Genomic DNA, 23545 nt, shown 5'->3' on the forward strand with positions numbered 1-23545 from the left:
ATCAGCTCGTCCGTGGGCGGGGCAGCAGAGTATAAGAGTCTCAGGTGAGCGGCAGCAGGACAGGTGCAGGAGGACGACAGCAGCTGTGTGTGTGTGTGTAGCTTTCACATTTTCTACAAACACACACTCACACACTTGTTGGAGCTGAAGAAGACGACGACGACACCACCGACAGACGATCATGCAGGGAGACAAAGACAGAAGCGTTTCCATCATGGCGTCCTTCGTCCCAGAGCAGGGTCTGTCCCCCCCCCCACCGTGTGGAGCCTCCTTACCCCAGCAGGAGCTTCCCTCCCTGGGCCTCGACCCGTCGGACTTCAGCCTGTACAGCCCTCCAGCTCCTCCAGAGGCGCCGTGGCTCCCTCCCTCGGGCGACCTCGGCGACTCCTACCTCTGCTACAGCAGCCCAGACACGGGCCCCCTCCCCGGGGCCACAGGGGCCCCCGCCGGACTCTCCGCCGGATTCTCCCCAGCGTTGGGAGGCTTCTTCCCCCATCTCTTCAGCCCCTACAGGCCCCTGCCCCTCAGCAACCCCTGGCTCTCCCTGTCCTCCCCGGACGACTTGCTGCGCCTGGTCCGCCCGCCGTACTCTTACTCCGCCCTCATCGCCATGGCGATCCAGGGCGCGCCCGAGCAGCGGCTGACGCTGAGTCAGATCTACCAGTACGTGTGTGACAACTTCCCCTTCTACAGCCGCAACAAGGCCGGCTGGCAGAACTCCATCCGCCACAACCTGTCGCTCAACGACTGCTTCCGGAAGGTCCCGCGGGACGAGAGCGACCCGGGGAAAGGGAACTACTGGACTCTGGACCCAAACTGTGAGAAGATGTTCGACAACGGAAACTTCCGCCGCAAGAGGAAGAGGAAGACGGAAAACGTGCAGACTGAGAAGAAACCATCCCCCTCCTCCCCCTCCTCCCCCTCCTCCTCCTCCTCCCCCTCCTCCTCCTCCTCCTCCTCCTCCTCCTCCTCCTCAGAGCTCAGCCCCGGCGCTGACGTCACCTCCGGCCTCAACAGCTTCCTGTGTCACCTGCAGGACTCCCTCCTCCCCCCTCCTCTTCCTCCTCCTCCTCCTCCTCCTCACGCCGCCTCCCCTTCACTGTACATGCAGGTTCCGGACTACGCCTCCCCCACTCCTCAGGGATACGTCTCCTCCTACTCGCCCGGCGCCGTGGTCCCGCAGTGGGACGCCTGCAGCTCTTCTCCCCTCTTCTCCTCCCTCCATCACTCTTCTTCTTCTTCATCTCCTCCTCCTCCTCTCTTCCCCACCTCCCAGTCGACCACCCCTCACTTCTGCTCCCCCCTCGCCGACCCCCTGGCGGGCTCCCCGCCGCTCTACGCCGACCTGCAGACGGCGCCCTGTCCCGTGCCGGAGCTCGAGCGGCTGCAGGCCCAGTATGAGTCTCTGTTCTCTGGGGGCTTCACTGACGCTCTGCCCCTCGACCCTCTGGTGCTGCAGCAGTGAACCGTTGTGTTTACATAGTGTGGATGTTTGTATTTATCTTTTTTTTTAAATATTTTACTAACGTTAACAGAGGTGAATGTTTTTGTAAAATATGGTGTAAATATAATATTGTGTTTGGAATAAAAGGAAATTGTTATTTTTGAAGTTAAATCTTGTGTTTTCTCCTGTTTGTTGAGGTTCCATGATATGAAACATTAAAAATGAAAAAATGATTCATATCCCCGATGAAAGGTTGAAGAAATGCACTACGACTCCCAAGGTGCACTTGGCCTGACGCATCCAATCACAGAGCTTTCACCAAATGAACCAAACAAATCTGAATCTACAATAATATAAAATCAAATACAAAATGGTTTGTTCATCAATGTGTTCGTATTTAAGAAACGATCGTCTTCACATCCCATTTCATTTTGAAACTAACTGCTGATCTGTTAAATGACATTGTGACGGTTATAAGCCAGTTCGTTCCCATGACGTCCAGCTGCCGCAGGATGATGACGTCAGCACCTTTAGACAAACCAACACACAAACACACAAACACACAAACCTCCTGTCGGCTCCTCCTGATCCCAGCGTCTCAGCAGTTTCCCGAGTCGACAGCGGAGATGAGGAGGCAGATTACAGACTCTTCAGTCAGCAGATCCCACAGACTGTCGCACGACGCTCGGATTTCCCACAGACAGTGAAGTCGCAGCTGTTGAACTGTGGGAAAGAGGCTCGACTGCAGACGATCTCAGATCAGAGGCAGATGATCAGAGCGGCAGGCGACAGTTAGAAGAACCAGCAGGAACCAGAGGGTTCACACATGTCGGGGAAAATACATAGTCAAAGGTTAAAGTGTTTTACTCACCAGATGTGTTGTCACGACTCAACGTTCCGTATGTTCACACAGTTGTGTGTGTGTGTGTGTGTGTGTGTTTTAATATAATTAGTCTTTTAGTTTGTGTGAACTGTAAAATATCAAAATCATAGTGACGTTGACCTTTGACCTCTAAAGATGAACTGTGTGTGTGTGTGTGTGTTTATTCAACGAAAAGAAAATACATGAACAGAAAGAGATTTCATCATCTTAACGTTATTTCTCACAACAAATTAAAACAAATAAAGATTTGATCCATTTGTTCACAAAGTGAAGTCACTGACCCGCCGTCATGAAGCTACTTCCTGGATCACATGACCTTAATCAGCAGATGATCAGTGGCCCCTGGATGTCATACGTCTACACCTGTAACCATGGCAACTCTACACAACAGAGATGGAGACACACGCAGCCTGTGAAATATTTGAAATATCAAAAAACTGAATTGACACTACAGTACGAACGTGAGACGAGAATGAAAAGTGAATCGGATGCCTCCATTTTACTGTGTGTGTGTGTAATACATATCTTTATCTATAAATGAATTGTTTCAGACTGGAACAACTGGAGGTCAGAACTTAACCCTGTGTGATGATCCTGTTATGTGATCGACGCCTCACACCCTGTGTGTATGTGTGTGTGTGTGTGTGTGTGTGTGTGTGTGTGTGTGCCTGCGTGTGTGTGTGTGTGTGTGTGTGTATGTGTGTGTGTGTGTGTGTGTGTGTGTGTGCGTGCGTGTGCGTGTGTGTGTGTTCGTGCGTGTGCGTGTGCGTGTGTTTAGCCATCATGTCGTCCATTGATGTGTATGTGATGGTAAACAAACAGCACACTCTGACTGACTGATACCATCAGCTGATCGATACTGACGACGTCTTTCAGACTCCCACTGTTTACAACACAACACGAAGTGTGTGTGTGTGTGTGTCTTTCAATTTAATGAGACTTTTAGTTTGTGTGAACTGTAAAATAATGAAGGTTTGTTCAAAATCTCAGAGGACAGAGATGTGACCTTTGACCTTTAGAGATGAACTGTGTGTGTGTGTGTGTGTGTGTGTGTGTGTGTGTGTGTGTAATTAATGACAGCAGTGTAAGTGTGCCGTTTGTTTACACTCCACACTTCATCAAACGGCTCCACCCCCCGACACACACACACACACACACACACACACACAATCTGTCATCACATGCAGCTGAAAGTGATGAGCTGTATTTTCACAATAAACACAGAAACTCTGCAAAGTGTGTCTGTGTGTGTGCGTGTGTGTGTCTGTCTGTCTGTGTGTGTGTGGGTGTGTCTGTGTGTGTGTGTGTGTGTGTGTGTGTATGTGTTTGTCCTTCCTAGGACCTGAATGTGTCTCAGTTAGTTTGATTTAACTCAGTTTTATTTATGAACCATCAAACCTGGATTAATCTGCCACAGAAACTAGTCTGCACACTATACGTGTGCTTGTTACATCATCAGTAAGAGCCAATGAGCTGAGAGCTGAGAGCCACAGACAGGAAGTAGCTGAGCGACGGATGCACATGAGGTTCATACAGAAAAATAAAAATATAATATATGCCCAGAACTAAAAGATAAATCCAACTAGACACACACACACACAGACACACACACACACACACAGACACACACACACACACACACACACAAAAAAATATCACACACGTGTGTCTGACTGTCTGTGGTTGTGTTGCTGTTAAAAGTGAGTCCCTCACAGTCGTTGAGCTGGTTCCACCTCGTGTTCCTCCACAACCGAGCGTGTGGATGATTCTGATTGGACCTTCAAACCAAAATGATAAAAGTGAAACATTGACACAGTTTTTAGTTTGTCAACACGTTGTGCAGGTGTTTCTTATTAGTTGTACCATGGTTACCAGCATAACTGTCATAACGTCCTGATTACATCTACCTGTGTGTGTGTGTGTGTGTGTGTGTGTGTGTGTGTTGCAGTGGTCCTGTCTCAGCTTGTCAGGCCGCCCCCATAAGAACTTTTCCCCCTTGATCCAGTTTCCCCTCAAACTTTGAACGCCTCATGTGACACAACGAACAAACGCTCAGCGAGTCGACTGAGACACGGTTCATTAATAATAAATATCAGCACCGACTGAGCCTCCTCGGCCCCGGGGCCCACAGGGGCCCCACAGCCACGTCACTGGGATCCTCGTCCTCCAGTCACATCTGTCAAATAAATGAGATAAATGTCAAACAGAACTCGTTGTTAACGTCTTGTTCATAAAGACGATGAGTTTACTGTCGCAGGAAACTTGAAAAGATGACAGACTTCATACAAACATGGACGTGGACTTCAGAAAGAGAAGTCAATGTCTTCTGTGTCCTGACCAGCAGAGGGCGACTCTAGAAGAACGTGACTCTACTTCTCACTTGATTCATAACGGAAGTTAAACATTTTCCTGAGGAGTTTATGGTTCATCTGTAATTTCAAGTCTTCTTCAACATGATGATGTATAAAGATGGACGGGGCGTCTCCACTTCACGTCGTCCGTCTTTATTATTAGTCTGCGGTTAAAATGTTTGCAAAAAACATTTAAAATCACCTCAGGAGGCCAATTCTTATTTTTTAGATGAATCAATGTTTTCCTCTGTGACGGGTTTGATGAGCGACGAGTCAGAGTTCAGCAGGTCACGTGACCGACTGACGAACTGAACTGAAGCTGCTGCAGATGTTGTCAGTAATGTAAATGTGAATATAATCCTCAGAGACTGACGTGTCAGCAGCTCAGACGTCTTGCTCACGGGCACATCAGCAGACAGAGCTGCTGCTGCAGTGTGTGTGTGTGTGTGTGTCTGTGTGTGTGTGTGTGTGTGTGTGTGTGTCTGTGTGTGTGTCTGTGTGTGTGTGTGTGTGTGTGTGTGGTCGACCCGCTAACCGCCAGGCCGATGGCGGGCTGCTTCACATTTGCATAACGTCACACACACACACACACACACACACACACAGACCAAGTGTGTGTGTGTGTGTGTGTGTGTGAGGCCTACAGCTGAAAACACACCTGAGACAGAAAAGTCCATTAAATCTTAAAACAAGCAGAAAACAAACAGCCAATGGCAGAACGTTATTTCACCTGTTCACAATATGAATCTGAAGCTTTTCAGATTTTTATTCTTTCCACAAAGAAAAACAACGTTCTGTCAACAGGAGAAAGTTGACCTGGAAACAGGGAATAAATCAATTCATTGGCTGAAACAGTTTAAACGTGGAATGAAAAGTGTAAAGGTCGTGTGAGTGTGTGTGTGCGTGTGTGTGTGTGTGTGTGTGTGTGTGTGTGTTACAGGTGAGGCTCGTCATGCTGGTATCCTGACAGCTTTAATGAAGACGACCCGTATGTTTCCGGTCTCGTCCGTTAAAGTGAAACAACATCTGGTCCAGTGCAAACCCCCAACGACCGAACAGTCCTGCACCTGAGACGCCCTCCTGTCCCCGTCAGGTGAGACACGCCCTCCTGTCCCCGTCAGGTGAGACACGCCCTCCTGTCCCCGTCAGGTGAGACACACCCTCCTGTCCCCGTCAGTTGAGAGACGCCCTCCTGTCCCCGTCAGTTGAGAGACCCCCTCCTGTCCCCGTCAGGTGAGACACACCCTCCTGTCCCCGTCAGGTGAGACACACCCTCCTGTCCCCGTCAGTTGAGAGACGCCCTCCTGTCCCCGTCAGGTGAGACACGCCCTCCTGTCCCCGTCAGGTGAGACACGCCCTCCTGTCCCCGTCAGTTGAGAGACGCCCTCCTGTCCCCGTCAGGTGAGACACGCCTCCCTGTCCCCGTCAGGCGAGACACACCCTCCTGTCCCCGTCAGGTGAGACACACCCTCCTGTCCCCGTCAGGCGAGACACGCCCTCCTGTCCCCGTCAGGTGAGACACGCCCTCCTGTCCCCGTCAGTTGAGAGACGCCCTCCTGTCCCCGTCAGGTGAGACACGCCTCCCTGTCCCCGTCAGGCGAGACACACCCTCCTGTCCCCGTCAGGTGAGACACACCCTCCTGTCCCCGTCAGGCGAGAGACGCCCTCCTGTCCCCGTCAGGCGAGAGACGCCCTCCTGTCCCCGTCAGGTGAGACACGCCCTCCTGTCCCCGTCAGGTGAGACACGCCCTCCTGTCCCCGTCAGTTGAGAGACGGCCTCCTGTCCCCGTCAGGTGAGACACACCCTCCTGTCCCCGTCAGGCGAGAGACCCCCTCCCGTCCCCGTCAGGCGAGAGACGCCCTCCTGTCCCCGTCAGGTGAGACATGCCTCCCTGTCCCCGTCAGGTGAGACACACCCTCCTGTCCCCGTCAGGCGAGAGACGCCCTCCTGTCCCCGTCAGGTGAGACACACCCTCCCGTCCCCGTCAGGCGAGAGACCCCCTCCCGTCCCCGTCAGGTGAGACACGCCCTCCCGTCCCCGTCAGGCGAGAGACGCCCTCCCGTCCCCGTCAGGAGAGACACGCCCTCCCGTCCCCGTCAGGCGAGAGACGCCCTCCTGTCCCCGTCAGTTGAGAGACGCCCTCCTGTCCCCGTCAGGCGAGAGACCCCCTCCTGTCCCCGTCAGTTGAGAGACGCCCTCCCGTCCCCGTCAGGCGAGAGACGCCCTCCCGTCCCCGTCAGTTGAGAGACGCCCTCCTGTCCCCGTCAGTTGAGAGACGCCCTCCTGTCCCCGTCAGGTGAGACACGCCCTCCCGTCCCCGTCAGTTGAGAGACGCCCTCCCGTCCCCGTCAGGCGAGAGACGCCCTCCCGTCCCCGTCAGTTGAGAGACGCCCTCCTGTCCCCGTCAGTTGAGAGACGCCCTCCTGTCCCCGTCAGGCGAGAGACGCCCTCCTGTCCCCGTCAGTTGAGAGACGCCCTCCCGTCCCCGTCAGTTGAGAGACGCCCTCCTGTCCCCGTCAGGCGAGAGACGCCCTCCTGTCCCCGTCAGGCGAGAGACGCCCTCCCGTCCCCGTCAGGCGAGAGACGCCCTCCTGTCCCCGTCAGTTGAGAGACGCCCTCCTGTCCCCGTCAGGCGAGAGACCCCCTCCTGTCCCCGTCAGTTGAGAGACGCCCTCCCGTCCCCGTCAGTTGAGAGACGCCCTCCCGTCCCCGTCAGTTGAGAGACGCCCTCCCGTCCCCGTCAGGTGAGAGACCCCCTCCCGTCCCCGTCAGTTGAGAGACGCCCTCCTGTCCCCGTCAGGCGAGAGACGCCCTCCCGTCCCCGTCAGGCGAGAGACCCCCTCCTGTCCCCGTCAGGCGAGAGACCCCCTCCTGTCCCCGTCAGGCGAGAGACGCCCTCCTGTCCCCGTCAGTTGAGAGACGCCCTCCTGTCCCCGTCAGGCGAGAGACGCCCTCCCGTCCCCGTCAGGCGAGAGACCCCCTCCTGTCCCCGTCAGGCGAGAGACCCCCTCCTGTCCCCGTCAGGCGAGAGACCCCCTCCTGTCCCCGTCAGGCGAGAGACGCCCTCCTGTCCCCGTCAGACGAGAGACGCCCGTCCCCGGCGAGAGACGCCCTCCCGTCCCCGTCAGGCGAGACATCAGGGTTTCTGCTTCGGTCTTGGTTGTTTCTGGCCATGATCCTAATGCTGTCAGCCAGAAACAAACATCAATGATTCACTGACAGTTTGATAATCGAGACAAATCTATCGGTCGACTGCAACTTTCCATAATTGTACAATGGCCCCGGAACCCGTCGCGTTGACGTCACAGGAGAGTGTTTGGAAACTGCTCAAGGAACCGGGAAGCCACAAAGAGAACCTCTATAACCTTGTGAAGGACGAACCAGAACAAACCCGGGTTCCTCCTCTGGGTCTGCAGCTTCCCTCCAGGTCTGGGTGTCAGCAGTGGAAAGTTTCTGTTGCCACGGGCTCAGTGTTGACAGGAGCTTGATCCTCGCAGAGGAGCCGGACTGAGACGACGGGTCTGAACAGGTCGGAGGAGGAGGAGGAGTCTACCATCAGTACAAACCTGTTGGAAAATCCTCCTGTTTCTTCCTCTTTTCATGTCCCCGGGGCGAAGAACCTTCACGGCCCCTGTCCGACAGATCGTCAACACGCTTTTATTTGCGTTAAGACTTTCACACTCGATCATTTCGTAGATTTATCATCAAGATACCCCCCCACCCCCGGTGACTCCTGAAACCTCTGCAGGGACCATGAACCACAGGGGCATGTCCGGTCCCCTCAGGAGATCCCCTCATGGACTGCTGAAAGCCCCCAGACCCCCTCCAGGTCCCCGGGGCTCCTTCGAGGAACCATAAGAAACTCTCAAGGACTCTTTGGATTCTCGACGGCTTCAATGAGCCTGAAACTGCACAGGAAAGTAGAGAGATTTCTTTAAGACCTAATTTAAACCTAAACTTTAGTGGTTATAGTTTTTAACATGAATAAAACTATGTAATTGTGAACACTTACAGCTGTGACGCGTTAAAACCAGAACTTTGACCGACCTCTTCTTCTTTGCTGAGCGTTCGTCTGTTTCATGAGGCAGCTCAGGCTCTGTGCTGCCACCTCGTGGTGCAGAAACACACGCTCAGCGAGAGACGCAGTGAACGTGGGGCGGTGCTGCCCCCGTGTGGCTAACACGCCGAACAGCAGCGCGCACAGGTTCATCTGGATTAATAAACAGCGTTTACACAAAACGTTCATATGAATCAGAAACACGTCACTGATGCAACACTGCAGCAGCCACCAGGGGGCGATCGTGATGATGTCGCTTCACTGTAGAGTTCATCTTCAGTGTCATGTCTCAATCATGATTCCACGAGGTGAAAGAGACATTAGTACTGTATTGATTTTGAGATATTCAACGTTTTCAAAGACCAAACGTTCTATTTCAGTCACAGGAACTGAACTTACCTCCATAAATACAAGTCGAGTACGAGTCTTGTGCTCGGGTACAATTGTTTCAGAGCTCCAGTTACAAGGCAGATTTATGTTACAAACTTGATAAGTTGTATTTTCTATGGTCATGTGGTTGAAATTTACAATATTGTTTAGCAAAACAAAACAGAAAAGTTTTAAAGTTTTTGAGCAGCTGATTCATTTATATCAACAAGAGAGCGAAATATATTTACTCTACATTTCACGTCACAACCAACAAGGTTCTTATTTTCTGCAGAGGCAAGGAAATATTAAATATTAAATCTCGAGTTTTTTTAAATCAAATGTGGCATCGTGTGTAAAAGCAGCAGAAGCTGATCATCAGCGTGTGATTCAGGAACAAGACGACACAATTTCAGTTCACGTTTCTTTTAATAAAAAAAAAACCAAGTTTGAATGTTCATCTTCTAACAAATATTCATTTCAACATTTCTTAAATATCCAACTCCAAAGAAATAAAATCAGATCTGATGTTTAAAACGAAAGAAGTAGAAAGAATCAAATCACAGTTGGTCGAAGAAAAGTTTCTGAAGACGATCAAAGTAAATATGTTGCTGACGTCGAGCGAGCACAACAAACATTTATTTACATTAGGAATATTTTTTGTTTTGTTGAAAAAATGTAATTGATATTTTTTGTTCATGTATCGAACAAAACAACAGAAACTGTTTATTTACACAAAACCTCTCGTTCTCCTGCCTCCACGATGGGGTTAGCCTAGCTTAGCATAAACACTGGAAGCAGTGGGAAACCGTTAGCTTAGCCCCAGTCACCAGAAGGAGGCGGAGCTTCTGACGAGTTGGTTGACTGCTCCTTTGAACCATGGGTTGTTTGTGTGGTTGCAGACGGTGACCTCGGAGCTGCTCCCTGATTGGCCGAGGCGCCTCAGAGCGGTTTGGGCAGGTTGGACACTTCCTCCACGCACTCGTCGTAGGCGTCCTGGTAATCCTGATGAGGTTTGATCAGGATGACGCAGGTCGGACGCTTAGATCCCGCCGACGAACCCAGATCCTGGACCGAGGCGAGGAAACGAAACAGACATGTTGGTTTCTCTACGTCACTATTAATGAATCATAGATCAATAAAACATCATGCAAACGATCGATGGACAACAATTTCAGATCATCGGAACAAGATTCACGTGATGTGAAGACGTGCGTTTACAACAAGACTGCTCCCAGAGCTTCGGCTGCTGCCATGGTAACCACTAATTATTATTATCATCATCAAAGAATCCATGAAGTAAGAAATTACATTCAGCATCAGTTTTAATCATGCACTTTGTCTTTTATCTCACTGAGGCTCCGCCAACACTGATAACGTTTCAGTTTTAAAAACTCATCACTGTTGCTATGGTTACGCCTGGCGTCCACGCAGCTACGTCTAAATCAGAGACTTCAGCGGTCGTGTGACGTGTTTTCAGGCGTATGGATGAAGTCTACTTCCTTACTACTGGGACAGCGACAAGTTAAGCGCTGCAACAGTTCATCGATTAGTAATCGATTACTAAATTAATCACCAACTATTTTGATAATCAATTAATTGGTTCAAGTATTTTTTATATTAAAAAAATGTCATAATAAATTGATTTCAGCTTCTTCAATGTGAATATGTTCTGGTTTCTTTGCTCCTGTGACAGTAAAATGAATGTCTTTGGTGTGTGGACGAAACAAAACATCATCTTGAGGTTTTAGGAAACACGGTCGACATTTTTCAGCATTTTATGAACCAAACAACTAATTGATTAATCAAGAAAGTAATCTACAGATTAATCAACTGTGAAAATAATCGTTAGTTGCAGCCCTAATAATGTAAAACATCTACAGTTGAAATCACCTGAAACTGAAGATGACGTAAGAGAGTTTAACTTTCCGACAGGTCAGAGTCTCTGATTGTTCTCCAGCTGCAAAGGATTTTTATTGAATTAAATCTGATTTATTTTGATTCCCTTTTTGATTTTGCCAAATCGTTTTTAATCTTCTGTCCTGTTTGTTTCTTTAACAACATTATCTCATCACTTCCTGTGTGTGATTTTCAAATTAAGGGTTCCGAATGAACCGTCCTCACCACTTTGGAGGGGATGTAGGCGTACGGCAGGCTCCGGTCCTCGCACATGACGGGCAGGTGGCAGTAGACGTCGATGGGCAGCGTGTCGCCGGCCATCACCACGATGCTGCAGACACACACACACACATCAGACAACGACCGATTAGCTCGTGCTTCGTGACGGCGTTCAGCTGATCTTCACACACACCTGTGTGTCCTGACTCACCCTTTCTCTCCCTTGTTGATGAACTTCTGAACTTCCTTCACTCCTCGGCGGATGTTCTTCACCTTGGCAGCTGGAATCACAGACAACACGACGAGATTAGCATCCTAAACCAGACTTCTGTTCAGAAACATTAAAGTTGTTCTCAGCTCGTTCTCCTGAGCGAAGTCGTCAGTGATAATGTGTCCTGACGTGAAGAGTTTCCCTCAGAAAACAAATTCTAAAATAGACACGAAGGCGGGATATTGGCCGAACTAACAAGAGAGCACATGTATTCACTCTTAATCTCACTTCACAGCCAATAAGGTTTTTATTTTCTGCAGAGACGCGAGGGAATATTACGTTTTTTAAACCAAGTATGGCATCGTCTGTAAAAACAGCAGAAACGGACACAGATGAACAGTGATGAAACCTGGTGAGTTATGGACATGATCGTGATTTGATTCATGCCGAATGAACCACAACAGTCGCCCGGATCTCTTTCCCTCGTTTCGTCACTGACAGAGAAGAGAACATCCACAGAACTGCGAGAGAACCTTAAAACTGGAGGTTTTTTAACCGGGTCTGGTGCAGCTTCACACGAGACTTGCGACGACTCGCTACATTAACATGTTAATGACCAGAGGCGCCGCCGCTCAAGGCAGACAACTGCTCGGGGCCCCCAGGTCTGTAGGGGGCCACACAAAAAAATGAAGAGGAGTTTCCCTTCTGGAGGCGAAAAAAGAGAGAAGAGGAGAGAAAAAGCAAGACAGTGGTAAATTGAACAGATGATGATTCAATATAATAACACGTCTAAATGCTGCTGGTCTAAACTGTGGAGGAGAGACACTTGAATAACGTGACTTCCACTCGCATCACACCACTTCTTTTGTGTCCTGTGATGTTATTGTTCATGTCTGTGGTTTATGAAACTGAATCTCCTTGGTAACCATGGTGCAGGCTCCAGCAGGCACGTTTCATCATCTGTATTGGAACTGTGTTAAATGACATGGTCCCCGAAATGTAAATAGATTATTTATCACACAGTGGCGATGAACGCTGGTTCCAGGGGCCCCTTGGATTCCTTGGCCCCTGGGCCCCTGGGCCCCAACACACGTCAGACTCGCCTCTGATCACGAACGGATCAGAAGAATCCCGCGACTCTTCCCACACCTCGCTTCTCAAACGTCCATGTGTCGACACGTGTCCGGCTCGCTCACCCTTCTTCACACACTTGTACAGCTTCTTGCTCAGCTTCCTGGAGGCGAGCGGCTGAGAGATGGGGTTCACGTTGGCGACCAGCTCCTGGTAAGACTTCTCGTTCCCCCCGGCGGCGGCGGCCTCCTCCGGGTCCGCGGCCGCGACCTTCTCCTTCTTCACCTTCGTCATGTTGTGGTCGAGAGGAGCGAGAGGAGCGACGGTTGAGAGGCAGTCGACCGGTCACGACGAGCACCGAGCAGCAGCAGCAGCAGCAGCAGCGAGGCGAACACGTGTTGGAGCTTCCTCCGTCGGGGCGGGGACGCGACAGCGCCGCCCAGCGGCCCGGAGGGCAACGGCGGCCTCGGCCTTTCAAAATAAGACACCGGAACGAGTTTCAAAAATGAGAAAAATCGTTTTTCAAAGAGTAAGAAATGAAGTGCTCAGTATGACACTGATCCCATAATACACAGTCACAGTTAGTTAAGTTAAGATTTATTTGGGTTGAATAAAAAAAAAAAATACTTTAATTTTTCTTTCTTACTTCATCATGTCTCAGCGAGTGAAAATGAGTTCTCAGTCAGTTCAACGATCAATGTCACATTTTTATTATTTACAAACGAAACACAGACTTAAATAAACCATAAAGTATAAAAAGAATCAGCTTTGACAAATATAATAACAAGAACATGAAGAAAACAAAATGTTCTTGAGTCGGACACAGTATGAGTGGGCGTGTCCGGGAAGGACTTCGTGTCATGTGACACGGTGGTTCTGCAGAGACACTCTACACTGCGACTGTTTCCTCCACCGGCCAATGAGGCTGTTGCAGAGCAGTGATGTCACTGCGATGACGTCATCATCAGTACTGGATGATGTCACTCAGCATGGTGGGGATCATCTTGTCCTTCATCTCTGTGGAGATCTGACTCCAGACACAGGCCGGACAGAAGGTGGCGCACAAGCAGTCTCTGCACAGGCTGCCCTGAACGCAACACACACGCACATGTACACGCACACGCGCACACACACACACACACACACACACACACACACAAATATGATGAAGACCACATACCAAGGGCGACACGACAATGCGTTTTGTTGTTCTTACTCTGATGCCGTAGCGATGGCGCACAGACGTCCTCGTGGACATGGTGATGGGACGGAAGCAGCTGAAGACGTCCAGCAGGGGGAGACACACACACTGACCAAACTCTTTGGTGGTCTTACAGGCGAAGCAGGGACAACACCAGAACAGACAACAGCCTGCACAACAACAACAACACAACACAACAACGCAAGATTCACCAAACAACAACTACAACAACAACTTGTCTGTGTGGGTCAAAGACTCTAAATGAAGATGATGACACGTCTCTTCTTCCTCTCGTTGTATAAACATGAAGCTAAACTATCTCAGATTCAGGAGCAGCCATCTTGTGCCGGTGACGTCATGTGGAGTCAGAGTCTGTGCAGTAGTGATCGTGGAGTGGAGCCGTGGTATCGAGGCCCCGCCCACACACACAGGCTCTCGACCAATCATGAGTCAGTGTCATCTATCAATCATGATGTCTCAGCCTCAGTTTTTATATCATCAAATAACTAATGAGAAGCAAAGTGATCAGATACATGAACACATGAAAAAACATCAGTGATGAGAACGACCTCACATGACACGGAGGGGGCGGGGCTTATGACCTGTACTGCAGCCAGACACCAGGGGGCGATCAGGATGATTTGACTCCACTTTTGAGGAGCTGACATGTCGTCCATCTTTATTTACAGTCTGTGACGTGTGTGTGTGTGTGTGTGTGGTGACGAGACGAGACGTCTACGTACACTGTTTTGCGTCGTGGCAGCAGTCACAGATTTCAGACGCCCAATCAGCTTCATCAGAGGACATGATCAGAGCCCGAGGCTGCATCGACACCGGCAACATCCTCACACCTGACACACACACACACATACACACACACACACACACACACACACACACACACACACACATTGTGAACAAACTACACAAACCAAATGTACAGCAATGAAGGTAAAAGAGAGAGAGAGAGAGAGAGAGAGAGAGAGAGAGAGAGAGAGAGAGAGAGAGAGAGAGAGGGAGAGAGAGAGAGAGAGAGAGATGCTGATCTCAGTGGATTGACAGATGTAATCCTTTCTATTCAGCTTTACTCTTCGTAAACATGAAACCCGATTCGATAAAAACACAAAGGGAGAAGAGAGAATCATGTTCTTACCTGTGTGAGGGTCTGACAGAGACTGGTTCAGACGCTCTGATTGGACGGGGGCGTCTCTGGTTGGACGAGCTGCAGATGAACCTGACAAACACGTCTGACTGGAGGGAACGCGTCATTCCTCAAGCACACCGTCGTCCTGTCCTGCACGGTCCCTGAATCAGACACAGCTCCTGATGTCAGTCTGTGATGTCAGTCTGTGATACTACGCCTCAGTAACGTTACGTTGCCGTGGTGACGTCCTCGGGTTTAAAGGTAAAGCTTCCTGTTGTTGCTGTTGTTTTTGGCGTCGTTGCTTCCTGCAAGTGGGGAGGGGCAGTTACAGGGGCGTAACCCGAGCTTACCACCGGTTAAGGTGTATACATGCACGAATCCCCCGGTTACTTATGGAGTTCTCTATGTCTGTTAACTGGGGCGAGGTGTTTACCTGGCATTTGAGAAACCGGGGTATCGCCTTAACCCGAATATAATCAGGTTTTTAAACTGCATGTTAACGCTCTGAGTATTTGGAGAAGCAGCGGAGCTGGGGAGAAGTGAGGGGCATTGTCTGACTGAGAGTATGTCCACATACAGTCATTGACCATCTTAATACTCAGTCATTGATCAAGACGGTGAATTGTTCTCTCCAGGTCGGGAGTGAACTGCCGCCCCAAGTGAAGGAGGTCAAGAATCGCAGGGTCTTGTTTACGAGTGAGGGGAACATGGAGCGGCGGATGGACCGCAGGATCACGGCGGCGTCAGCAGTGATGCAGCCGTCGTACCGGTCCGGTGTGGTGACGAGGGAGCTGAGCCACAAGGCAAAGCTTTCCATGTACCAGTCGAGCTACATTCAGACCCTCACCTGTGGTCATGAACTCTGGGTAGTGACCGAAAGAATGAGATCTCAAATACAAGTAGGGCGGCCGAGCTCAGCCTTAGAGATGAGATGAGGAGCTCGGAGTGGAGCCGCCGCTCCTTCGCGTCGAAAGGGCTCAGTTGAGGTTGTTTGGGCATCTGGTCAGGACGTCAACTGGGCGCCTTCCTTTGGTGGTTTTCCGGACGTCCAACTGGGAGCAGACCTGGTGTAGACCTACAACTCGCTGGAGGAACTACATATCCCATCTGGCCTGGGGGCGCTTCCCCATGAGGAGCAGGAAAGCGTGGCTGGGGAGAGGGATGTCTGCAACGCCCTGCACAGCCCCGCGACTCGGATAAGCGGAAAAAAATGGATGGATGGATGATCATCTTTATATACAGTCATTACTTTTCTTTTCATACTTCACACTTTATGCTTTGAGCACATGAAGGCCTCCGCACAGAAACACTGTTGTCCTGTGAGTCGTCGGTGTGTTGAATTAAAGCTTTGAATGTTCTTTTATATGATGATGGAAGAGATCGATACTTGCTGGTTATGAAACAGATTTTTTTTTATTGACAAATCAAACTGTTTCATTTTACACTTTGGTCACAAACATGAAGCAGTTTTGTTCACTACATGTCACAGCAGGTAACATCTTCACTCCTTCACAGCCTGCTCCAAAAAATTCCAGCGATCATTCCGGACATCATGGGGTTATTGTAGTAGAGAACAATCAAAATGATGACCAGGATTACAACCAGAACAGTGTTGGCGGTGTTCAGGCCGAAGGCGGTGCAGCCGTGATGTCGGGCACCTTCAATATCTCCAACCATCTTCCGGTCTCGGGCCTGGAAACAAAGAACTTTTTATTTTCAAAGTTCATTCATCGTCATCATTCAACTAAAGAACAGACGGAACTGAAATTTGCCTCAATCTGAACGTCTCCAGCAAAGCTCACCTTGCAAATACACTCACCTTGACAGAGAAGATGAGAGCCACCAGCCCAAGACAGCAGACGTTTAGGTGCATACAATTGATGAGGGACCAGACAAAGTGGTCCTTGACGGGCTCATTGGTTATGTTCACAGTGGTGTGGCCAACCACTGCAGGTCCAGACGGTCCGAACTGCCCAGACGGTCCGAACTGCCCAGACGGTCCGAACTGCCCAGACGGTCCGAACTGCCCAGACGGTCCGAACTGCCCAGACGGTCCGAACTGTCCAGACGGTCCGAACTGTCCTGGCTCCCCTGGGAACCCGTTATACTTCCCCTCCTGCAATGGAACCGTGCCTTCTGGGTAATATTCAGGAACCATCACTGTCAATTAGAACAAACATTGTTGTACATGACTTGTATCTGTAGGGTTTGAGATTCACTTCAAAACGTTGTGCATGCCACCGTCCGCCACATCTCCTTCACGTCAGTACAACAGTAAACTTCTGACCTGCTCTTGTTTACTGGTGTGGATCGTATACGTCTGGATTGAAGAACCTGAAACAACAGTTTGGAAAGCAGACGAGTGAACAACAACATGACATCAGCAGATCCAAAAGGAACCCTCACAGTACTGTACAGTGGGAGGGATCATACTACACGTGTTGTTGTTGGGTTTTTCTGTAATCGTAGTTGCAGCCCTGAAATTTAGAATTTTTGGTGGGTTTCAATCTTTTATTATTATTCTTTTTAAATTATTATAATGAAATACTGTCAACAAAATTTATGTGAACAATAATTAAACCTTCAGCATTAATGTGATGCTCCCTGAAGTCAGTGTGTGACAGTGTTTTCTTTCTGAGTGTCATGTACGAAGTGTTGTGGAGATTTGAGCGAGTTTTGGCGAAAGTCGGAGATAAAATCTGTATGAGGAGTTTTGGAAAAAGTGGCTTCGGTTTCTACCAATGGTTTTTAGCAATTGACAAAAAACATGACATACTTTGTGAATATTGTCCGGTGGTGATGCTCAGCCAATCACTGCAAGCCAGTCAGGGAGCGAGCCACAAACACACACACACACACACACACACACACACACACACACACTGGGAGGAGACAAGAGAGTAAAGAGAAGAAAGGAGGAGGAGAGAGAGTGTATGTGTGTGTGTGTGTGTGTGTGTGTGTGTGTGTGTGTGTGTGGGTGTGTGTGCGTGTGTGTGTGTGTGTGTGTGTGCGTGTGTGTGTGTGTGTGTGTGTGTTTGGTGTTATATTCCCGGAAAGCGAGGACAGGCGGGGTAGGGCGGTTGTTAATATGGAGTCGAACAACATTATAATAAATCAAGCCAACATATTTAAACAACTGCCACACACACACACACACTGTGATGAAGAGCAGATGCATCTTTCCTCGGACTCTTGGTGAGTTTCAGGTTTAGTGGAAGTTGCTACTTTCACTTTCACACAAAGAAAAGCAGGAATCGTCTCGCACCTCCCCACAAGCATGGAACACAACTTCACCCCAGGTTGTGGGTTTCAAAAAGAATCATTCATTAATAATAATGTTGTTGGTGAATACACAGTCAGGATGAAGTACATTTATAGTTCAACCATCATCTGTCTATCTAATATGACGATGGAGAATAATCTCGACCATCACCATTTCTTTTTTTTCTCAAAGTGATAAGCTCCACAGAAGAACTTACCTCTGCAGGACCTCACAGCAACTGATCGGGCTGTGGGAGGAGAGGAAGGATCTGGGAGGGAGCGAGGCTTGTTTCTTATATTTCTTTTATGTGAAAGCAAGATGTGTTAAGCCACACCCTCTTTATTGAATATTTCAAAATCACAAAATCCCAAAAAGAACAGGAAAGACAAAGCTGAAGCAGTTGGTGTCTCACGATCCCTGACTGTATATAAAGACGATCAGTGACTGTATATGAAGACGATCAGTGACTGTATATGAAGACGATCAGTGACTGTATATAAAGACGATCAGTGACTGTATATAAAGACGATCACTGACTGTATATAAAGACGATCACTGACTGTATATAAAGACGATCACTGACTGTATATAAAGACGATCAGTGACTGTACATAAAGACGATCACTGACTGTATATAAAGATGATCAGTGACTGTATATAAAGACGATCACTGACTGTATATAAAGAGATCACTGACTGTATATAAAGACGATCACTGACTGTATATAAAGACGATCAGAGACCGGATATAAAGACGATTACTGACTGTATATAAAGACAATCAATTACTGTATATAAAGACGATCAGAGACCGGATATAAAGACGATTACTGACTGTATATAAAGACAATCAATTACTGTATATAAAGACGATCACTGACTGTATATAAAGACGATCAGTGACTGGATATAATGACGATAACTGACTCTATATAAAGACAATCAATTACTGTATATAAAGACGATCAGTGACTGTATATAAAGATGATCACTGACTGTATATAAAGACGATCACTGACTGTATATAAAGACGATCACTGACTGTATATAATGACGATCACTGACTGTATATAAAGACAATCACTGACTGTATATAATGACGATCAGTGACTGTATATGAAGACGATCAGTGACTGTATATAAAGACGATCAGTGACTGTATATGAAGACGATCACTGACTGTATATAAAGACGATCACTGACTGTATATAAAGACGATCAGTGACTGTACATGAAAACGATCAGTGACTGTATATAAAGACGATCACTGACTGTATATAAAGACGATCAGTGACTGTATATAAAGACGATCAGTGACTGTATATAAAGACGATCAGTGACTGTATATAAAGACGATCACTGACTGTATATAAAGACGATCAGTGACTGTATATAAAGACGATCAGTGACTGTATATAAAGACGATCAGTGACTGTATATAAAGACGATCGCTGACTGTATATAAAGACGATCACTGACTGTATATAAAGACGATCAGTGACTGTATATAAAGACGATCACTGACTGTATATGAAGACGATCAGTGACTGTATATAAAGACGATCACTGACTGTATATGAAGACGATCAGTGACTGTATATAAAGACGATCAGTGACTGTACATAAAGACGATCAGTGACTGTATATAAAGACGATCAGTGACTGTATATGAAGACGATCAGTGACTGTATATAAAGACGATCAGTGACTGTATATAAAGACGATCAGTAACTGTATATAAAGACGATCACTGACTTTATATGAAGACGATCAGTGACTGTATATAAAGACGATCACTGACTGTATATAGAGACGATCTATGACTCTATATAATGACGACCACTGACTGTATATAAAGACGATCACTGACTGTATATGAAGACGATCAGTGACTGTATATAAAGACGATCAGTGACTCTATATAAAGACGATCAGTAACTGTATATAAAGACGATCACTGACTGTATATGAAGACGATCAGTGACTGTATATAAAGACGATCACTGACTGTATATAAAGATGATCAGTGACTGTATATAAAGACGATCAGTGACTGTATATAAAGACGATCAGTGACTGTATATAAAGAGATCACTGACTTTATATAAAGACGATTCCTGACTGTATATAAAGATGATCAGTGACTGTATATAAAGACGATCACTGACTGTATATAAAGACGATCACTGACTGTATATAAAGACGATCAGTGACTGTACATAAAGACGATCAGTGACTGTATATAAAGACGATCACTGACTGTATATGAAGACGATCAGTGACTGTATATAAAGACGATCAGTGACTCTATATAAAGACGATCAGTAACTGTATATAAAGACGATCACTGACTGTATATGAAGACGATCAGTGACTGTATATAAAGACGATCACTGACTGTATATAAAGATGATCAGTGACTGTATATAAAGACGATCAGTGACTGTATATAAAGACGATCAGTGACTGTATATAAAGAGATCACTGACTTTATATAAAGACGATTCCTGACTGTATATAAAGATGATCAGTGACTGTATATAAAGACGATCAGTGACTGTATATAGAAACGATCTGTGACTCTATATAATGACGATCACTGACTGTATATAAAGACGATTCCTGACTGTATATAAAGATGATCAGTGACTGTATATAAAGACGATCAGTGACTGTATATAAAGATGATCAGTGACTGTATATGAAGACGATCAGTGACTGTATATAAAGACGATCAGTGACTGTATATAAAGAGATCACTGACTTTATATAAAGACGATCGGAGACTGTATATAAAGACGATCACTGACTGTCTATAAAGACAATCACTGACTGTATATTAAGACGATCACTGACTGTGTATAAAGACGATCACTGATTGTATATAAAGACAATCACTGACTGTATATAAAGACGATCAGTGACTGTATATAAAGACAATCAGAGACTGTATATAATGACGATAACTGACTCTATATAATGACGATCACTGACTGTATATAAAGACGATCACTGACTGTATATAAAGACGATCACTGACTGAATATAAATATGATCACTGACTGTATATAAAGACGATCAGAGACTGTATATAAAGACGATCACTGACTGTATATAAAGACGATCCCTGACTGTATATAAAGACGATCAGAGACTGTATATAAAGACGATCGCTGACTGTATATAAAGACGATCGCTGACTGTATATGAAGACGATCAGTGACTGTACATAAAGACGATCAGTGACTGTATATAAAGACGATCAGTGACTGTATATAAAGAGATCACTGACTGTATATAAAGACGATCAGTAACTGTATATGAAGACGATCAGAGACTGTATATAAAGACGATCACTGACTGTATATAAAGATGATCAGCAACTATATATAAAGACGATCACTGACTGTATATAAAGACAATCAGAGACTGTATATAAAGACGATCACTGACTGTCTATAAAGACAATCAATTACTGTATATAAAGACGATCACTGACTGTATATAAAGACGATCACTGACTGTATCTGAAGACGATCGGAGACTGTATATAATGACGATTACTGACTGAATATAAATATGATCACTGACTGTATATAATGACGATAACTGACTCTATATAATGACGATCACTGACTGTATATAAAGACGATCATGGACTGTATATAAAGACGATCACTGACTGAATATAAATATGATCACTGACTGTATATAAAGACGATCAGAGACTGTATATAAAGACGATCACTGACTGTATATAAAGACGATCACCGACTGTATATAAAGACGATCACTGACTGTATATAAAGACGATCACCGACTGTATATAAAGACGATCAGAGACTGTATATAAATATGATCACTGACTGTATATAAAGACGATCACCGACTGTATATAAAGACGATCACTGACTGTATATAAAGACGATCCCTGACTGTATATAAAGACGATCAGAGACTGTATATAAAGACGATCGCTGACTGTATATAAAGACGATCGCTGACTGTATATGCAGACGATCAGTGACTGTACATAAAGACGATCAGTGACTGTATATAAAGACGATCAGTGACTGTATATAAAGAGATCACTGACTGTATATAAAGACGATCAGTGACTGTATATGAAGACGATCAGAGACTGTATATAAAGACGATCAGAGACCGGATATAAAGACGATTACTGACTGTATATAAAGACAATCATTTACTGTATATAAAGACGATCAGAGACCGGATATAAAGACGATTACTGACTGTATATAAAGACAATCAATTACTGTATATAAAGACGATCACTGACTGTATATAAAGACGATCACTGACTGGATATAATGACGATAACTGACTCTATATAAAGACAATCAATTACTGTAAATAAAGACGATCAGTGACTGGATATAATGACGATAACTGACTCTATATAAAGACAATCAATTACTGTATATAAAGACGATCAGTGACTGTATATAAAGACGATCACTGACTGTATATAAAGACGATCACTGACTGTATATAATGACGATCACTGACTGTATATAAAGACAATCACTGACTGTATATAATGACGATCACTGACTGTATATAATGACGATCACTGACTGAATATAAATATGATCACGTATTCGTACTTCGTCCAGCAGAGAAAATGACTCTCACTTGATTCATAACCTGAGGAGTTTATGGATCAATCTTTACTTTCAAGTCTTCTTCAATACAGCACAATGTTTTATTCAACAGTGATAGAGCATGAAGCACAGTGGAGTGCCCCCCCCCCCCCCCCCCCCCCCCGGCTGCTGGTCATTAGAGAGAATGCAGGTTTCATACACTCCAGCATTGACTTCTACGTCCACTTTTATAAACAGTCCACGGCCCCCACCCATCAGACATGTGGCACCACCCACTTCAGCCCCCGCCCAGCCAGGAGGACTTGTTCTCTTTGGGAGTTGTGCTGTCGTCCGTCTCATTGGTCGTCAGTCTGTGTGCAGTTCATCAGATTAAACCCCCAGGTGAAAGAGTCGGTCCTGGAGAGAAGAGCCTCGTCACAGAAAGAAGCCTCAGTTCATATTTTCAAACTAAAAACATGCTCAAACTAATTGTACATATCCGGCACAGTTACCATCAGAGGGACGATTCTAAACGTTTCAGTGTTTTCAGATGAATGTGTGAGATTGTGACAGATGTTTTCTCTCAGTGTAACAAACCCTGAGGTTTTTCCTCCTCAGTTTGTTTACTTTAGTTCCCATGAGCCTCAGAGTTTGTTACCACTGAGAAAACTCCATCGAGCGCTGCGACGTCAGAGATGTGGAATGTTCTCGTCAAGTGGGATGGACCACGACTCTGTGCTCCTGCAGCCCCGGAGCTCTTTCTATTGACTCTTCTCAGGGACCAATGTTTTCCCTCACTGTCCGTTTCAACAGTTCCGTCGGGACAGTT

General features: G+C 46.8%; 5 protein-coding genes and 1 long non-coding RNA gene across 12 annotated transcripts in view; 2 read left to right on the forward strand and 4 right to left on the reverse strand.

Moving 5' to 3' along the window:
• Positions 1 to 30: 30 nt before the first annotated feature.
• On the forward strand, positions 31 to 1590 carry foxi3a (forkhead box I3a). Its single transcript, XM_035624517.2, has one exon. The coding sequence runs from the start codon at positions 182 to 184 to the stop codon at positions 1463 to 1465; it is 1284 nt and encodes a 427-aa protein (XP_035480410.2). The 5' UTR covers positions 31 to 181; the 3' UTR covers positions 1466 to 1590.
• A 7922-nt stretch (positions 1591 to 9512) lies between these two features.
• On the reverse strand, positions 9513 to 12934 carry nhp2 (NHP2 ribonucleoprotein homolog (yeast)). 2 transcript variants are annotated; one of them, XM_035624586.2, is made up of 4 exons: positions 12535 to 12934; positions 11432 to 11501; positions 11227 to 11332; positions 9513 to 10170 (listed from the first exon to the last, which is right to left on the reverse strand). In XM_035624586.2, exons 1-4 carry the CDS (start codon positions 12794 to 12796, stop codon positions 10045 to 10047), a joined length of 564 nt encoding a protein of 187 aa, XP_035480479.1. In that variant the 5' UTR covers positions 12797 to 12934; the 3' UTR covers positions 9513 to 10044. The 2 variants fall into 2 exon arrangements, with proteins under 2 accessions (XP_035480479.1, XP_035480480.1); XM_035624587.2 differs by having other exon boundaries at positions 12628 to 12929.
• A 254-nt stretch (positions 12935 to 13188) lies between these two features.
• LOC118300309 (cornifelin homolog B) lies at positions 13189 to 15004 on the reverse strand. Of its 2 annotated transcripts, none has more exons than XM_035624613.2 (4): positions 14857 to 15004; positions 14447 to 14554; positions 13719 to 13873; positions 13189 to 13584 (listed from the first exon to the last, which is right to left on the reverse strand). In XM_035624613.2, the coding sequence occupies exons 2-4, from the start codon at positions 14544 to 14546 to the stop codon at positions 13483 to 13485; spliced, it is 357 nt and encodes a 118-aa protein (XP_035480506.1). In that variant the 5' UTR covers positions 14547 to 14554; positions 14857 to 15004; the 3' UTR covers positions 13189 to 13482. The 2 variants fall into 2 exon arrangements, with proteins under 2 accessions (XP_035480506.1, XP_035480505.1); XM_035624612.2 differs by having other exon boundaries at positions 13189 to 13589; positions 14857 to 14997.
• LOC118300332 lies at positions 14977 to 16445 on the forward strand. The gene is made up of 2 exons (XR_004790070.2): positions 14977 to 15108; positions 15483 to 16445. It is a non-coding gene; the product is annotated as an uncharacterized LOC118300332 (long non-coding RNA).
• Positions 16239 to 18436, reverse strand: LOC118300291 (interferon-induced transmembrane protein 1). 4 transcript variants are annotated; one of them, XM_047328395.1, is made up of 5 exons: positions 18327 to 18436; positions 17135 to 17181; positions 16925 to 17007; positions 16667 to 16870; positions 16239 to 16539 (listed from the first exon to the last, which is right to left on the reverse strand). In XM_047328395.1, exons 3-5 carry the CDS (start codon positions 17003 to 17005, stop codon positions 16357 to 16359), a joined length of 468 nt encoding a protein of 155 aa, XP_047184351.1. In that variant the 5' UTR covers positions 17006 to 17007; positions 17135 to 17181; positions 18327 to 18436; the 3' UTR covers positions 16239 to 16356. The 4 variants fall into 4 exon arrangements, with proteins under 4 accessions (XP_047184351.1, XP_047184350.1, XP_035480481.1 ...); XM_047328394.1 differs by having other exon boundaries at positions 16907 to 17007; XM_035624588.2 differs by having other exon boundaries at positions 16667 to 17007.
• A 4452-nt stretch (positions 18437 to 22888) lies between these two features.
• LOC118300277 (T-cell immunoglobulin and mucin domain-containing protein 4-like) overlaps positions 22889 to 23545 on the reverse strand; it is a 5885-nt gene continuing 5228 nt past the window's right edge. The window contains exon 8 of one of the 2 annotated variants that reach the window (XR_004790052.2): positions 22889 to 23545. This exon is cut by the window's right edge and continues 185 nt beyond it. The gene's annotated coding sequence lies outside the window, so the exon portion shown is untranslated. The other variant, XM_035624570.2, reaches the window with a different exon arrangement.

The sequence above is a fragment of the Scophthalmus maximus genome, chromosome 2 (genome assembly GCF_022379125.1).
Source record: "Scophthalmus maximus strain ysfricsl-2021 chromosome 2, ASM2237912v1, whole genome shotgun sequence".
NCBI lineage: Eukaryota > Metazoa > Chordata > Actinopteri > Pleuronectiformes > Scophthalmidae > Scophthalmus > Scophthalmus maximus.

What these genes read in the sequence shown, in the direction of transcription:
- foxi3a (XM_035624517.2), top strand. Translation starts at nt 182, where the DNA reads ATGCAGGGAGACAAAGACAGAAGCGTTTCCATCATGGCGTCCTTCGTC.
- nhp2 (XM_035624586.2), bottom strand. Translation starts at nt 12,796, where the DNA reads ATGACGAAGGTGAAGAAGGAGAAGGTCGCGGCCGCGGACCCGGAGGAG. An exon ending in TGATCCGTTCGTGATCAGAG is followed by an intron (nt 11,502 to 12,534) that starts GCGAGTCTGACG and finishes CTGTGATTCCAG; the next exon opens with CTGCCAAGGTGAAGAACATC. An exon ending in CCTACATCCCCTCCAAAGTG is followed by an intron (nt 10,171 to 11,226) that starts GTGAGGACGGTT and finishes GCCTCGGTCCAG; the next exon opens with GATCTGGGTTCGTCGGCGGG.
- LOC118300309 (XM_035624612.2), bottom strand. Translation starts at nt 14,546, where the DNA reads ATGTTGCCGGTGTCGATGCAGCCTCGGGCTCTGATCATGTCCTCTGAT. An exon ending in CTGCCACGACGCAAAACAGT is followed by an intron (nt 13,874 to 14,446) that starts GTACGTAGACGT and finishes GTTGTTGTGCAG; the next exon opens with GCTGTTGTCTGTTCTGGTGT. An exon ending in GCCATCGCTACGGCATCAGA is followed by an intron (nt 13,590 to 13,718) that starts GTAAGAACAACA and finishes TGTTGCGTTCAG; the next exon opens with GGCAGCCTGTGCAGAGACTG.
- LOC118300291 (XM_035624588.2), bottom strand. Translation starts at nt 17,005, where the DNA reads ATGGTTCCTGAATATTACCCAGAAGGCACGGTTCCATTGCAGGAGGGG. An exon ending in CTCTCATCTTCTCTGTCAAG is followed by an intron (nt 16,540 to 16,666) that starts GTGAGTGTATTT and finishes CTTTGTTTCCAG; the next exon opens with GCCCGAGACCGGAAGATGGT.